Source organism: Raphanus sativus, chromosome 2 (assembly GCF_000801105.2).
Source record: "Raphanus sativus cultivar WK10039 chromosome 2, ASM80110v3, whole genome shotgun sequence".
In the NCBI taxonomy this organism is placed as follows: domain Eukaryota; kingdom Viridiplantae; phylum Streptophyta; class Magnoliopsida; order Brassicales; family Brassicaceae; genus Raphanus; species Raphanus sativus.
Genome location: NC_079512.1, coordinates 3,183,060 through 3,199,202, shown reverse-complemented (window position 1 = coordinate 3,199,202; position 16,143 = coordinate 3,183,060). Strand labels below are relative to the sequence as shown.

Genomic DNA, 16,143 nt, shown 5'->3' with positions numbered 1-16,143 from the left:
GAGGCTTGCACATTGGGTATGTCCGATGTTGTGTTAGTAATGAAGTTGTTTTACGAAAAAAAAGAAAAAAAAACAGATTCATACTCTTTTTTTTTTTTGACTGAAGGCATTCTAACAGATTCATACTCTTTCATGTACACAATACACATACTTGCAAGTTTAAGTGGATCTAGTAACGAAATTAGAAGCGTTTGGTTTATACATATCGGGTTATCAATTTAATAGTAGTTGACTTCTAACTTTTTTTTTTGTTCAACAGACTTCTAACTTTAAAAAGGTCTAATTTCATTAAAACCGAATACTTGTTTTCCCTATGTTTTTCTACTTCAGTCACCATCTTATCTCTCTTTTATCTATGTTTTATTGGTGGAATATTAGGCGGAATAGTCATAAATCATATATACTTTTCAAACACAATTAAAAATCATATATCTATCTACACGAGCCATTAGAGAATTAAAGACATGATAAATTAAATTATTGCACTCTCACTTTTATACTTTTTTTTTTGTAAATCTCTTTCACTTTTATACTATTTCTTTATTCTTTCTTGTTATATGTACTTTATATGCAAACGGACGTCCTCTCTTCTGGACTAGACCAAGAGGTCCAAGGCTAGCATATAATATAACAGAATGTATAGGGTACGTAAAGCATGCTCCATTCATAAAAATGTGCAACGAGCAGATACCTCGATTTATTTTGGTTATACCGAACGGACAAACAAGGCTACAATACAAAACGGATCAATATGTTTTAATTTCTTCTAAACCGGTTCTCGATTGAGAAAAAGAGAAAAAAATACATCCATGGAACTTTAAATCTACGAGAGTTCGTACTCAATGATGACGAGGATCAGGACCTCCAGGGCTTAGTCTCATGGACTCATTAAAACCTCTCTCCATTAGTTTTTCCATATTAGCTTTCAACACTTCTTCTGCTTCTCGCATCATACGCCCTCGTCTACTTCCATCTGCTTTTGCAAACCGTTGCTGCAATGGCCGAGATGCTGATGATCGCGACAACGAAACACAGATCAAGAACAGACACATCAAAAACTTCAAGTTAGCCATATGTTGTGTGCTAATTAATAATTCAATACGTAAGGTGTGTATATGTTTTATGTAATAATGAGGTACGTTTTTCTCATCGTATGCCTGAGACATTTATATAGAGAATGGCGTTGGGATAATGAATCTCAATGGAATGATAACCTTTGTGCTGTATATTTTAAAATATACAAGGCGGTCGTAAAAGCCAATAATTGACGAATTTCCAACTTCTGCAAAGTCCTCGCGCGAGCGCACATGCACTTACAATACATATATATATTGTTTTTTTGTCAACATATAAGATATGCCAGATTTCACCTATTCAGTAGCGGCCCTAGGTACAAGCGACAGAAGCTTGTGCTTCCGGCCATTTTTAAAATATCTAAGATTTTAATCTTCAAATTTCAAAAGTCTCGGGTAGCATAGCTGGTTTATGCTTGGTTTAAATGTGTGATGCTATATATATATATATCAACACCTACTTTTATATATATATATAAATTAGGTCACTGTTAGAGTATATACCGGGGTATTGAAAATCCACCCGAACTTATGCTTCATCAGCTTCGAAAGCAAGCCACCGCAGCTCTTCAAGATCTGAGCTTTACCTCCCTTCTTGTCGAGGCGGTTGATAAAGGTTCTGACTTTTTCGAGCTCAGAGGTTAGTCTCCGCTTCAAGGTGCGAGCTTCGAGCTTCGAAATCGAGTTCAGACTTATCTTCATCATCGTCCGACGATTAGCTTCCGACATGAGTGGATTCGACGGAGACGACGACGGTCTCGCCGCCGCCGTCGTGGGTTTCGATTCTTTTGTTGCTGATTTCGCTCCGTTTGTGCTTTGCCTTCGGAGCTATAGCACCAGACGCCATCGCCTCGTTGACGGTTCTCTGATTTGGGAAAATTAGGGTTTTTTTAGGGTTTATCGCGCACGGTGGCGATATTGGAGACTCGAAGCAAGGAATCGAAGATCGGTGTGAGATAATAGGATCGTGATTGCAGCAACGAGACTAACCCTAGGAAGCGATTGTGAGTAAGACGCACGCGCTTATAGATCCCACGCGCGTAAAAGACCCCGAGAAACTAGGGGAATGATATACATGTGTAAAGTGTGACGCGCGGTAATAAGTAATAGAGCAATTGCATGCTATAGACATGTTTAGAGCACAATTATCCTAGATATCCAATTAGGGGTGCTTATTTTTTTTTTAATAATTAAAGTGGTAAAAGTGATAAGCACTGATGCTTAAATCAAGCTTGGAGTGCTTAATTAAGCACCAAAGCTTCTCTCTTCCAACTTTTGTTTATTTTTTTACTTTTTTTTTAATCTGAAAATCACTAAACACCTCCTCTTAAGCAACTGCATTAATGGTGCTCGAAGATTATTTGCAGCTTTGGTAAACGTACGTAAAGTGACTGTATGAGTTTCCTTATATGACATTATTATCCCTATAATACCACATCTGTGTTTTTTTTTTCTCTTACTCTATTTCTTTAGAAATCGATATGGGGTTAAGAGGGACTAACCCAAATTATGTTTCAACTATCTTGTACCTATCCTTTTATTTGTTATCTTTTTATGTATTTATAGTGAGTTATCCGTTTAAAGTATTATAGTTACTCATATAAAAAAAAAGAAAATTGGAAAAAGACACTATTATCTTGGATCTGTCACTTTAGGATTTCTAGAAGATAAAAAATTATGGTTTAGAGTTTAGAGTTTTTATTGAGTTTAGGATTTAGAGTTTTTATTTGAGTTTAGAGTTTTTATTTGGGTTTAGAGTTTAGGGTTTAGAACTTTTATTTGGGTTTAAAATTTCTATTTGGGTTTAGAGTTTAAAGTTTCTATTTGAGTTTAAGATTTATAGTTCAAAATTTCTATTTGGATTTAGAATTTAGAGTTTTATATTTGGTTTTAGAGTTTATAGTTTCTGTTTGGGTTTACGATTTAAGGTTTAAAGTTTGAAGTTTTTATTTGGGCTTAAAGTTTAGAGTTTATACTTAGGTTTAGAGATTAGAGTTAATAGTTTTTATTTGGGTATAGGGTTTAGAGTTTCTATTTGGGCTTAGAGTTTAGAGTTTAGTGTTTAGATTTAAGATTTAGAGTTCGAAATTTTTATTCGGGTTTATAATTTAGAGTTTCTATTTGTGTTTAGAGCTTCTATTTTGGTTTAATATTTATAATTTAGAATTTATACTTGGATTTAAAGTTTATCATTTTTATTTAGGTTTATAATTCAAGGTTTAAAGTTTAAAATTTTTATTTGGATTTAAGATTTACACACCCATTATGGTTTAGTATCCAAAATAAATGGTTACTGACGAATTTTGTTTTACAAATTACTAACCATTAAATTTTTCTACAAATTTATGGTTAATGAATCTGGATTAAAGCAAGTTAACTTCAATTAAACAGCGACAAAAAACACACGATCACATGCTGATGTTTAGTGATAGAGCAAGAGGAGAATAATGTAAATTGGTTTTGTTTCATATGACCAACCACCTAAATAAATAACTTTTTGCCTAATTGCCTAAATAACTTTCCTTTTATGGCTTCTTACCTAAATGACTCTAAGTAATAACGCTTACGTGTCTCTGATGAATGCTGAACCGGAATTAACCGACGAAATTCGACATGTATGTCCCGGTTTAGTCGAAATTGATCGTAGAAAGGTATGTAAAACGTGCTAAGACATGTGAAAACTCAATTGAAAATCGAATTCCGATATAAAATTCAAAGAAATATCTGACATCAGAGTAGAAGCGTTTATAAACACACTGCCTAGTGTGCCTCTATATTGTTTAAAACAATATATTTCGGAATTCGATTACTAAGTATTAACCGAAATATCAGAGTGTAGTTTATGGTTATGGTTTAGTTTAAAATAAGGAAATTTCCTTCTTCTTTTTTTTTTCTTTTACCTTTTTACCTTTTTGATAAGTAAATAAGGAAATTACTTACTTTTTCCTTTTTCATCTATTCAAGTTTTGTAAGTTTTTCTTTAAAGAACAATGGTAAGATCACTTAACCTATAAATACATGTAATGTATGTTCACGAAAACAAATCAAAATCATTACGACTTCTTGCTCAAGTTTTAGTATCCTTCCACCTTCAGCTATTCTGAATAACAAACACACACATAAATTCGAAGATGAGCGACATTATGGAGATACTTATTACTGATATCTGTATGTTTTTTCTTGGCTTCGCGTATTGCATGTATCGGGTTATTTATCATCGTGGTGACAAGAATGCCCACATGTTTTTTTTGGTTGGTATCGTTCTGGCTTCCCTTGGGCTCCTTGGACTAGTAGTGTCTGGCGCCTATAAATATTACTTTGTTGATGATCATGATGATGATGATGATGATGCCAACAATGGTCATGGTTTGGGTACCAGCGGTGACCATGTTATCATCAACATCACGGAGTTGGCCAGTGTTAGCCGCTCCATCCTCATCCGATCAATCCCCGTCGTTGATTTTAGTCCTCGGAACTTTGAGGACGGCGGCGTCGAGTGCGTCGTTTCTCTCTCTGAGTTCGAAGAAGGAGACAAAGCCAAGCTCTTACCGAGCTGTAAACACTGGTTTCACGCCCACTGTATAGACGCTTGGCTTGAGTCGCACGCTACTTGTCCTATCTGCAGAACGAGAGTACGCCTGTTCAAAACTAACGAGCCAAGTTCCCGCAGCAATCTAACTTGTTCTGATCAGCGTTCAGCAGATGTGACGTCGGAGGTTGTAATAGACATCCCGACATGATGAGATATAACTTGAGCAAGAAGTTAACGTGGCCATCTCCATGAAGACCAAATCGATTGTACAGAAGCTTTTTAGTTTCAATATTGCCTTTTATTTAGTGGGATTGTATTACCTTAACGTGACCCACTCACGTAGTAGTTAGTTTAGTTCTTTGAATAATTTTGTATTTAAGCATGACTGCATGAGTTGGAGTTAAATGAAATATAAGCAATGTTTTGAAAACCGGACCGGACACCGACTCGGTAAAACTACTGGTTGACTGGTTAGACCGGTTCAACCGGTTGAACCGGGTTTTTTATTTATATAAAAATGTATATAATTATATATTTATACTATATAGACTTTACTTCTACATATAATACTTTCTATATTCTTTTTTTATTAACTCAAAATAAACAACAAACATAAATCTGATTACTATGTAAACTAAGAATTAAAAAAAACAAATGATTTACAGCTAATAAAATCATATTTATTTATTTTTACAACTAACATTTCAAATTTTAAGAATATGATAAAATAAAAATACTTAATTATATGTTAATTTTTAAGAACCGGGTTTTAAAATTAAACCGGATCACCGGTTTTACCGGGTTTCAGTCGGTTTTACTGGTTTTTATTAAATCCGGGTTTTAAACCGAACCGGACTCGGCTTCTTCAGCGAGTCACGGTCGGACCGGTTCGACCGGCCGGTCCGATCCGGTTTTCAAAACACTGAATATAAGGGGAAGAAAAAATTGCAGTAAACTTTTCTTTAAGAACCAAAGTGTTCTTGTTTTGATCAACATTGATTTCGCTATAACTGGGACCTGTCATTACGTTACTAGTCACTTTTTTTTAATCTCAACACACTCGAGAGTTGATAGTACAAATTGAGGCACAATATTCAATTCAAGATTCTCTGGTATATACTAGCTTCTTCAAATAAACCAGGTACTGCCAACAAAATGGTTTGTATATTCTTACTAGAATTTTAGTTAATATTGATAAGATAAGAAAGTAACGTGTTCAGGAGAGAACACTTCCACACTCCTACGTTAAGGGGAGAATTTATCTATCGTTTGCCTTCTCCATGAGAGGCACATTCTGTCCGATCCAATTCCATTGAAATTTAACACTGCTCTAGATGTAACAGTGCTCATTTTGGTGATAACCAAAAGTTTGAAGTGTTTGTCAAAGTCACATGTTAAGGTGGCAATCTGCAAGTTAGAAGATCTTGAAGTGTGTTTGGAATCTTCTGTGATTTCATCCCCAAGTGACTCCTTCAAAATTCATTTTTAACACCTTGCCAAGCTTCTGAAAGCTTGTGTGCCTATCCTTCTATTGCTTTAGATGTTGTGTTGCTGTAGCCATGAGGCTTGCACATTGGGTATGTCCGATGTTGTGTTAGTAATGAAGTTGTGTTACAAAGGAAAAAAAAAACAGATTCATACTCTTTCATGTACACAATACACATACTTGCAAGTTTAAGTGGATCTAGTAACGAAATTAGAAGCGTTTGGTTTATATATATCGGGTTATCAATTTAATAGTAGTTGACTTCTAACTTTTTTTTTTTGGTCAACAGACTTCTAACTTTAAAAAGGTCTAATTTCATTAAAACCAAATCCTTGTTTTCCCTATGTTTTTCTACTTCAGTCACCATCTTATCTCTCTTTTATCTATGTTTTATTGGTGGAATATTAGGCGGAATAGTCATAAATCATATATACTTTTCAAACACAATTAAAAATCATATATCTATCTACACGAGCCATTAGAGAATTAAAGACATGATAAATTAAATTATTGCACTCTCACTTTTATACTTTTTTTTGTAAATCTCTTTCACTTTTATACTATTTCTTTATTCTTTCTTGTTATATAGACTGCAACTGGAATGTATTTTTTTGGAATAAAAACTTTCTGAATGCTTAATTCATGTGCATTCCAAAAAATGTCTACCAGTTGTAATAAAAAAATAGAAAAAGTATTCCATTTCATTCCATATCATTCCAAATTATTCCAGAGAAAAAAATAACTTTCACTTGAAAAATCATTCCAACCCAAAAACGTTTTGGAATAAGTGGAACGTTGATTCCATTCCATAAAATTCCAGAAATTATAATTCCTACCATTCCATATATTCCTTTAATTTGCTACCAGTTACACACTTTATATGCAAACGTCCTCTCTTCTGGACTAGACCAAGAGGTCCAAGGCTAGCATATAATATAACAGAATGTATAGGGTACGTAAAGCATGCTCCATTCATAAAAATGTGCAACGAGCAGATACCTCAATGTATTTTGGTTATACCAAACGAACAAACAAGGCTACAATACAAAACGGATCAATATGTTTTAATTTCTTCTAAACCGGTTCTCGATCGAGAAAAAGAAAAAAATACATCCATGGAACTTTAAATCTACGAGTGTTCGTACTCAATGATGACGAGGATCAGGACCTCCAGGGCTTAGTCTCATGGACTCATTAAAACCTCTCTCCATTAGCTTTTCCATATTAGCTTTCAACACTTTTTCTGCTTCTCTCATCATACGCCCTCGTCTACTTCCATCTGCGTTTGCAAACCCTTGCTGCAATGGCCGAGATGCTGATGATCGCGACAACGAAACACAGATCAAGAACAGACACATCAAAAACTTCAAGTTAGCCATATTTTATGTGCTAATTAATAATTCAATACGTAAGGTGTTTATATGTTTTATGTAATAATGAGGTACGTTTTTCATCATATGCCTGAGACATTTATATAGAGAATGGCGTGGGGATCATGATAATCTTTGTGCTGTATTATAAAATAGATAAGGCGGTCGTAAAAGCCAATAATTGACGAATTTCCAACTTCTGCAAAGTGCCCGTTCGAGCGCACATGCACTTACAATACATATATATTGTTTTTTTTTGTCAACATATAAGATATGCCAGATTTCACCAAATATACAAATATAATGATAAAATATACCAAAGTAAGCTATATATATGTATATATAAACTAGGTTACTGTTAGTTTATAGTTTATAGTTTTATGTATATATAAACTAGGTTACTGTTAGTTTGTTACGTCTGTGTATGATAAGTAAAATAAAATAGAATGTGTGAAGACATTTTCTAATAATGCCAATGTGCATGGTTTTATAATTAAACTGTAAAATTATGTATAATGTGTACGTATGATGAGTAACAGTTTAAGAAAAAGGTGAAAATGCTTAGATGACATGTGTTAAACTTTCTAAACCAGTGCATCTGAATGATGACATGAGTTGCTAAATTATCTAAACCGGTTGATGATATATTTAAAAAGGAAAATATGGGGGACAAATGATAATGGGATTAAATTTTTAAAATTGTCGCAGCAAAGAGTCAAAAAAGCCATGTGGCTAACTTTTGCCGCCTTTTTTCGGGTTGGCCTTTCGATTAGCTGCCCACATGAGTTTTCTAACGTAAGCCCGAAGTAAAGTGATCTCAGTAATGTGTTTTGATTAAAATTTGATTCTATCGACTGAAAATAACAGATGCTATAAAGTAACAAAGGAAATAGTCTACTATTAATAAGACAAATCAATTATGATTTTCTCTATGATATGTGCATGCGTGAAACGATTATAGCTTCTAAAGCTTATAAAAGAACGAATTAGAGATTATTCATGAGTGAGGTCCTAATCACTAGCTTCTTTGTCAGTTTTTCTCTAGAGTCAAGGTGGGAGTAAGACGAAGTTAATCACTATATGTTTAGATTATTCGCTGAAACGATTATGGTTTTTGTGGATACAAGCTGGCACTTTAGTTTATAGAGTAAGTGATGCACCAATTCGAAGCCGAAAGAAAAAGTGATTTGAACACTAACTTGAATTCAACTACCAATTAAGAGAGCAAACCTGAATACCTAATTTTTTTAGGCTACAAAGGGTTTACCAAACAAACAAGTTAGATTGTATATATGGGAATAAGATTAACATAGATACCAGTTTTAGATACTCAAGATCCTCTTATACTCTACGTATGTTGTTTTGACAGGGTAATCAAAATATGGAGTTTATCAGGTTACAAAATCGCTATCTCTATGTATTTTTACTTGTGTATTATCAATGTGATACTGCTGAATGACTCATGAGTGGAAACATGAAGTCATTTTTATATGTTTGTGCATTTTAACAAAAATAAATCCTCTTTAATAACAATGCATTGTGACAAAAAAAATAATAATTAAAATGAAATATTTTACCACTTGGATCAATAATTCAATATCATAATCAACACCACAATATGTACATTTAAAAAAAAACTCATTTTTAACAAATTAATTACTCCAAAGTATTTTATTTTCTTCTATATATACATGTATTCTATTTGCCAAAATTCTTTTAAACCGCTTATATATGACATACATCATAAACTCATAACAAACACGTATATACAATATAAGTTTCTTAGTTAAACGTTAAGCTATTCAAATGCTTCATTTCTTAAAAATTTATCAATCAAAAACGTATATATATATATTGTAAATTTTGTAAAAATGAACTTTTGATGAGGTTAATTTAGCAAAGTAAGTCGGCCCTGTCAGATGATTAAGGTTGTTATTTGTTAAGGTTTAACTACCTACCTCTCGATCGCCGTGGTCCTCACTCATCTGGTCGGCCTTTTCTTACATAACGCACTCTCATTTAAGTTATTCTATCCAACTTTTAATTCCATTCAACTCCAAATATGAAGAAAAAAACTCCAAATATGAACAAATTATCATATTTATATTATTTTCTGTCTAGCGTGTATGTTTGTTTATATATTTTGAGTTAACTAACAACCAAAAAATGGATCACGATGGCTAATGGAAGATAAATTAAATAAATTTGGAATGACGGTTAGATATGTATAGAGTCACTCACAAGTCAAAACTTCATAAGTCATCACCACTTTATGTAAAGTATTGTTACAAAATGCAATGAATGTGTTAATTTGTAAAGTCAAAACATTTTTAAAAGAAAAGTGCTGTTAGTTTAACTTGTCAGCAACCTGCACTATTCGAATATAGATAGTGATACACGGACGACATTAACATAAATTATAAAAAACACCTATCCTAATTAAAAATATAGTTTTTCCCATTTAGATCATTTCCAACTACAATTTTATTTTAGAGGTGACGTGAACTCAAATTTAAAGTTCGAAGATGTGTTTTCTTTCCAATGGTAAACTTTTTACTCTAACTTTGTAAAAAATATTTACATTATACTCCTTAAAATTGATCAAACTAATAAAAATTACAAGATTTTATAAATAATAGAGCATTTATTAAAAACATATAACAAACAGTATAATATTATAGTAAAAAGAGAGTTATAAAAATTCAAATTAAATCATAAATATAGGTGAAATTGTTAGGAAATATACGGTCAAATTTTGCGGAAACCGAAATTTATGGGAACGGGAAAACACACACACAATTTGTTAACGGAGTTCGGCCAACTTTTGCCTACGTCTCCGGACCTGCTACAGATCTTTTATTATCAACTTGGGAAATTTTTACAAGCTCTCAACTCACACCCGATCCCAAATACACTCAAGAAATTACTCTTAATTTCTTAAAGAAGATTTTTTGTAAAAAAAAAAAATTATTTTCTTTTTTTCTCCACGAACTCTTTTCTTCTCTTGTTCTCTCTTTGTTTTTGTTTTGGGATGATTTTCCTCTTCACCTTACGTGAGTATTTATAGGAGAAGCTTGAGTGTGTGAAAGCCACAATTATTGACAAAATGGGGTTCCTCTTTTGTTGACTTCTTTGCCATCCCTCACCGTCATTACCGTCATCACCGGCCAACACAAAAAACGTGTTTTATAACTTACAATCTCCCACTTGAAGACTGATTTCAATCTGTCTTCACACCTTGATCAATGTAGCAGGTCTTCTCAGCTTGTTACTCCAACAAACCAACTGAGGTTGCACACAACCTCAGCTTATCATACGGCACAGTCTTCGTCAGCATGTCTGCCGGATTCTTACTTCCTGGGATCTTTTCAAGCACCAACATTTCATCTTCTAACGCTGATCTGATGAAATGATATCGACGATGTATGTGCTTCGTCCGAGCGTGGTAAACCGGATTCTTTGCCAAATCGATTGCACTTTTACTATCACAGTACAACACACCTTTTTCTTGACCATGGCCTAGCTCTTCTAGAAATGATTGTAACCACATCATCTCTTTTGTTGCCTCTGTTACCGCAACATACTCAGCTTCACAGCTTGATAGAGCTACGATTCTCTGCAACTTTGAAACCCAACAAATTGCAGTACCGCCAAAAGTGTAGACATATCCGGTTGTGCTCTTCGTGCTGTCAACGTCACCTCCGTTGTCAGCATCAACATATCCCTGCAATCCCACCGCAGACTTCGTGAAACATAGCGATAAACTTGGATTTCCTTTTAGATATCTGAAAATCCACTTAACGGCTTCCCAATGTTCCTTTCCTGGATTGCTCATAAATCTGCTGACGACTCCCACTGCATGTGCGATGTCTGGTCTTGTACAAATCATCGCATACATCAGGCTGCCTATAGCAGAAGCATATGGAACCTTATCCATATGTGCCATCTCGTCTTCCGTCTTTGGAGACTGTTCTCTGGATAACCGAAAATGACTTGCCAGTGGAGTACTGACTGGCTTCGCGTCATCCATGTTAAACCTCTTGAGGACTTTCTTCACATACTCCTCTTGTGATAGCCTAAGACCTTCCTTGCTTCTACTGATTCTCATCCCTAGAATCTGTCTTGCTTCTCCAAGGTCTTTCATCGCAAATTCTTCTGAGAGTTTCGCCTTCAAGCTATTGATCTCATGCAAGTCTGCTCCAACTATCAGCATGTCATCCACGTATAGGAGCAATATCAAGTAGGATTCTTCAAACTTCTTGAAGTAACAACAGTGGTCAGCTTCACACCTCAAGAAACCGACACCTTTAATAAAGCTGTCAAACCTTTTATACCACTGTCTTGGAGCTTGTTTCAAGCCATACAAACTCCTTTTAAGCTTGCAAACAAGGCTTTCTTTTCCTTTGACCTCAAAGCCTTCGGGTTGCTTCATATAAATTTCTTCATCCAAATCACCGTGAAGAAATGCCGTCTTTACATCCATCTGCTGAAGATGCAAATCTTCTTGTGCTACCAGTCCAAGAACCGTTCTAATGGTCACCAGCTTGACTACAGGAGAAAAGATTTCAGTGTAGTCAATGCCTTCTTTTTGTTGGAATCCCTTCACAACAAGCCTCGCCTTATAGCGTTTACTTCCATCAAGTTCTTCTTTTATTCGGTAGACCCACTTGTTATGCAATGCCTTTTTATTCTTAGGCAAATCTGCTAACTCCCATGTGTGATTGGATAACAACGAGTCCATCTCGTCGTTCATTGCAAGCTCCCACTTGATCGACTCATCAACTTGCATAGCCTCTTCATAACATTCAGGCTCGCCTCGGTCTGTGAGCAGAATGTAGTTGAGCGATGGAGAAAATCTTACAGGCTTTCTGATGATTCTACTTGACCGTCGTAACTCCGTGACTGGTGTATATGGGACCACTTCAGAATCATCACTCTCTTCAGCCTCACCACTCTCTTCTTGAGAGATTTCTTCTTCTGTTGTTGCGGTATCTTGTTGTAACTCCGGTGTCAGGATATCATCTAAGTCAACAACTCCAGGCTCTTTTCTCTCCGAGCCTTCTCTTAGCTTATCCTTGTACAACAATTCTTCGTTGAACACAACATTCTTGCTGCGGATGATCTTTCGATTTTCATCATTCCAAAACCGGTAACCAAACTCCTCGTTACCATAACCGATGAAGTAACACTTCTTTGACTTGGAGTCAAGTTTACTTCTTGCAGCATCATCAACGTGAACATAAGCTAAGCATCCAAACACTTTTAGGTAAGAAAGGTTTACTTTCTTTCCGCTCCAAACTTCTTCAGGGATCTTAAATCCCAACGGTACAGACGGTCCTCTGTTAATTAAGAAGCTTGCGGTACTGATTGCATCTGCCCAAAACATCTTAGGCAATCCACAATGCAATCTCATGCTCCTTGCACGCTCATTCAAGGTTCGGTTCATCCTTTCCGCTATTCCATTTTGTTGAGGCGTTCCAGGAATAGTCTTCTCCATCTTGATTCCACTATCAGCGCAATGTCTCTTGAACTCCTCGCTGATATATTCACCACCATTATCAGACCTTAGACATTTCAACTTGAGATTCGTCTCAGTCTCAACCAAGGCTTTCCATCTTTTGAAAACCGAAAACACTTCATGCTTGTTCTTCATAAAGTAAACCCACACCTTCCTTGTGGAGTCGTCAATAAAGGTCACATAGTAGTACGATCCTCCCAGCGATGCAACAGGAGCGGGTCCCCACACGTCAATGTGCACCAGCTCTAACTTCTCAGATTTTGGCTCTCTTCCTCCTTTAGAGAAACTAACCCGTTTCTGCTTTCCAAGAATGCAACTTTCACACATCTGATGATCCACCGTCTTCAGATCCGGAAGAGCGCCATTTTCCACCATGAGTTTCATCCCTTTCTCACTCATGTGCCCCAACCTACAATGCCACAACTTGGTTTGTTTGGCATTCTCGACAACAGCAACAGTGTCTTGATAACTCGTCGTCATATAAAGAGTGCCTCTTTTATGACCTCTAGCCACCACCATGGAACCTTTCCTGACTCTCCAGGCTCCACCACCAAAGTTGACATCGTGCCCCGTATCATCAAGTTGACCTACAGAGATTAGATTTCGCATCAACTTTGGCACATGTCTAACCTTCGTAATCTTCCACACACGTCCGTCTGACATCTTCAAGTTGATATCTCCAATACCAACTATGTCCAAAGGTAATCCATCAGCAAGATATACCTTTCCATAATTTCCAGCAACATAATTCTCCATAATGTTGTGGTGTGGCGTGGTGTGGAACGACGCTCCAGAGTCAAGAACCCATGAATCGACTGGACTATCAACATAGGAGATTGACGCTTTGGTGGTACTTGTAGCTGCATCACGAGCTTCACCTTTTATCGGGGAATCAACAGACACTACCAATGCATCAGCAATTTCACGTGTCACTGCATTGGCTACGCCTCCCTTGTTGTCTTCTTTCTTCGGTGGTGCCCGGCAATTCTTTTTAATGTGGCCCGTCTTTCCACAATTCCAGCACTGTGCAGGCTGTCTGAATTTGGACTGACCATTTCCATTCCTTGACCTCGATCTGCCATTTCTCCGGTTACTTCTATCATGGTCTCTACCTCTGTTTTCAACATTGAAAGCAGAGCTTGATGATGTCTCGCCAGAATCTATCCTACGCACTTCCTCAGCAAGGATACGATCTCTCACATCATTGAACTTAAGCTTCTGAGTACCGACAGAATTACTAACCGCTGCCCTCATTGGCTCCCAACTATTTGGCAGAGATGCCAACAAAATCAGTGCTCACACTTCATCATCAAACTCGATCTCAACCGAAGACAGTTGGTTGACAATCGTGTTGAATTCATTCACATGTGCGGCAACCATGCCACCTTCTTCCATCTTCAAATGAAAGAGTTTCTTCATGAGAAACACCTTATTATTCGCCGAAGGTTTCTCATACATATCCGAGAGAACTTTCATGAGCCCTTCTGTGGTCTTCTCCTTCGCAACGTTGTGAGCAACGTTTTTCGACAGTGTTAACCTTATAACACCCAGAACTTGTCTGTCAAGGAGCTCCCACTCATCCTGATCCATCTTCTCAGGCTTCTTGCTCAGTGGTTGATGAAGCTTCTTTCCGTAAAGATAATCTTCGATTTGCATTCTCCAAAATGCATAATCTGTACCGTCAAACTTCCCGATACTGTGCGTCGAACCGTCTTCGCCTCCCATCGTTTCTGGAACCACCGTGTATTAAAACACCTCCGTCGACAAACCGATATCACCGACAAATTTTACTATTCACGATTTTTACTGTTCACGTGAATAGTAACTCTGCAAAAATTTGACCGATCACCGTAACTCAGGCTCTGATACCAGTTGTTAGGAAATATACGGTCAAATTTTGCGGAAACCGAAATTTATGGGAACGGGAAAACACACACACAATTTGTTAACGGAGTTCGGCCAACTTTTGCCTACGTCTCCGGACCTGCTACAGATCTTTTATTATCAACTTGGGAAATTTTTACAAGCTCTCAACTCACACCCGATCCCAAATACACTCAAGAAATTACTCTTAATTTCTTAAAGAAGATTTTTTGTAAAAAAAAAAAATTTATTTTCTTTTTTTCTCCACGAACTCTTTTCTTCTCTTGTTCTCTCTTTGTTTTTGTTTTGGGATGATTTTCCTCTTCACCTTACGTGAGTATTTATAGGAGAAGCTTGAGTGTGTGAAAGCCACAATTATTGACAAAATGGGGTTCCTCTTTTGTTGACTTCTTTGCCATCCCTCACCGTCATTACCGTCATCACCGGCCAACACAAAAAACGTGTTTTATAACTTACAGAAATATCAAATTACTCAATATAGCTATTTTGTAATGTTTTAATACATGGTCAATTAATAAAATTTTGAAATAATATATTAATTTTTATTATTTATTATATGTAGGTTACAAGCTTAAATTTATCGACTGACATTTTTATATGTGAAATATTTATAAAATATAAAATTATAAGAATTAAAATAAAAATCTAAAAGTTAAAATAGTTATCTAAAAGACGGATGCCTAAATAATATAAAATAACAAGCATAAAGCATTGAAGAGTAAAATATTTCATTGTTCAGAACTTTATATTTAAAGTTTCAAAATTATTTTTGGAGATACGTACAAATTATAAAATAGAGTTTCCATTTAGTGATTAATTTGATTGTATTGTCTAAACTCGTAGAACAAAGAAAATGAGCAATTGTTTGTGTTATCAAGTGAGTTTCAAAAAGAAAAAGAAAATATAAAATTAGTTGGACTCAAGTTAGCGATTAGTGACAAATCGTTCTTATCTTTTTTTTTTTGACTAAACAAATCGTTCTTATCTTCGAGGCCAAATATTCACGTTAAGCTATAGTCAGCAGGCTGGGCACAAACATTCTTACTAACATTCTTACTTGTATTTTTTTTTTGGTCAACGACATTCTTACTTGTATAACATCTGTTATTTGTTCTGTACTCGTTTCTATTCTTTAAATACTAGTTGTAAGAGACACGGCTGTGGCTTTTGATTTAGCTGCCCATCCTTGGATGGTTTGTGGAGATTTCAACGAGATTTTGGATCCTATAGAATCATCTAACCCTGCTATTATTATCTCTTCCAGAGCCATGCGAGAGTTT

At 35.7% G+C, this 16,143-nt stretch overlaps 3 protein-coding genes across 3 annotated transcripts; 1 reads left to right on the top strand and 2 right to left on the bottom strand.

Moving 5' to 3' along the window:
• Positions 1–686: 686 nt before the first annotated feature.
• On the bottom strand, positions 687–1,228 carry LOC108843041 (CLAVATA3/ESR (CLE)-related protein 1-like). Its single transcript, XM_018616127.2, has one exon. It carries the CDS (start codon positions 1,164–1,166, stop codon positions 840–842), a length of 327 nt encoding a protein of 108 aa, XP_018471629.2. The 5' UTR covers positions 1,167–1,228; the 3' UTR covers positions 687–839.
• Positions 1,229–4,204: 2,976 nt separating this feature from the next.
• LOC130506544 (putative RING-H2 finger protein ATL61) lies at positions 4,205–4,813 on the top strand. The gene has a single exon (XM_057001227.1). The coding sequence runs from the start codon at positions 4,205–4,207 to the stop codon at positions 4,811–4,813; it is 609 nt and encodes a 202-aa protein (XP_056857207.1).
• Positions 4,814–7,055: 2,242 nt separating this feature from the next.
• Positions 7,056–7,788, bottom strand: LOC108841390 (CLAVATA3/ESR (CLE)-related protein 1). Its single transcript, XM_018614147.2, has one exon. The coding sequence runs from the start codon at positions 7,468–7,470 to the stop codon at positions 7,237–7,239; it is 234 nt and encodes a 77-aa protein (XP_018469649.1). The 5' UTR covers positions 7,471–7,788; the 3' UTR covers positions 7,056–7,236.
• Between the last annotated feature and the right edge of the window lie 8,355 nt (positions 7,789–16,143).

Coding starts and splice junctions, on each gene's coding strand:
- LOC108841390 (XM_018614147.2), bottom strand. CDS start 7,470: ATGGCTAACTTGAAGTTTTTGATGTGTCTGTTCTTGATCTGTGTTTCG.
- LOC108843041 (XM_018616127.2), bottom strand. CDS start 1,166: ATGTCTCAGGCATACGATGAGAAAAACGTACCTCATTATTACATAAAA.
- LOC130506544 (XM_057001227.1), top strand. CDS start 4,205: ATGAGCGACATTATGGAGATACTTATTACTGATATCTGTATGTTTTTT.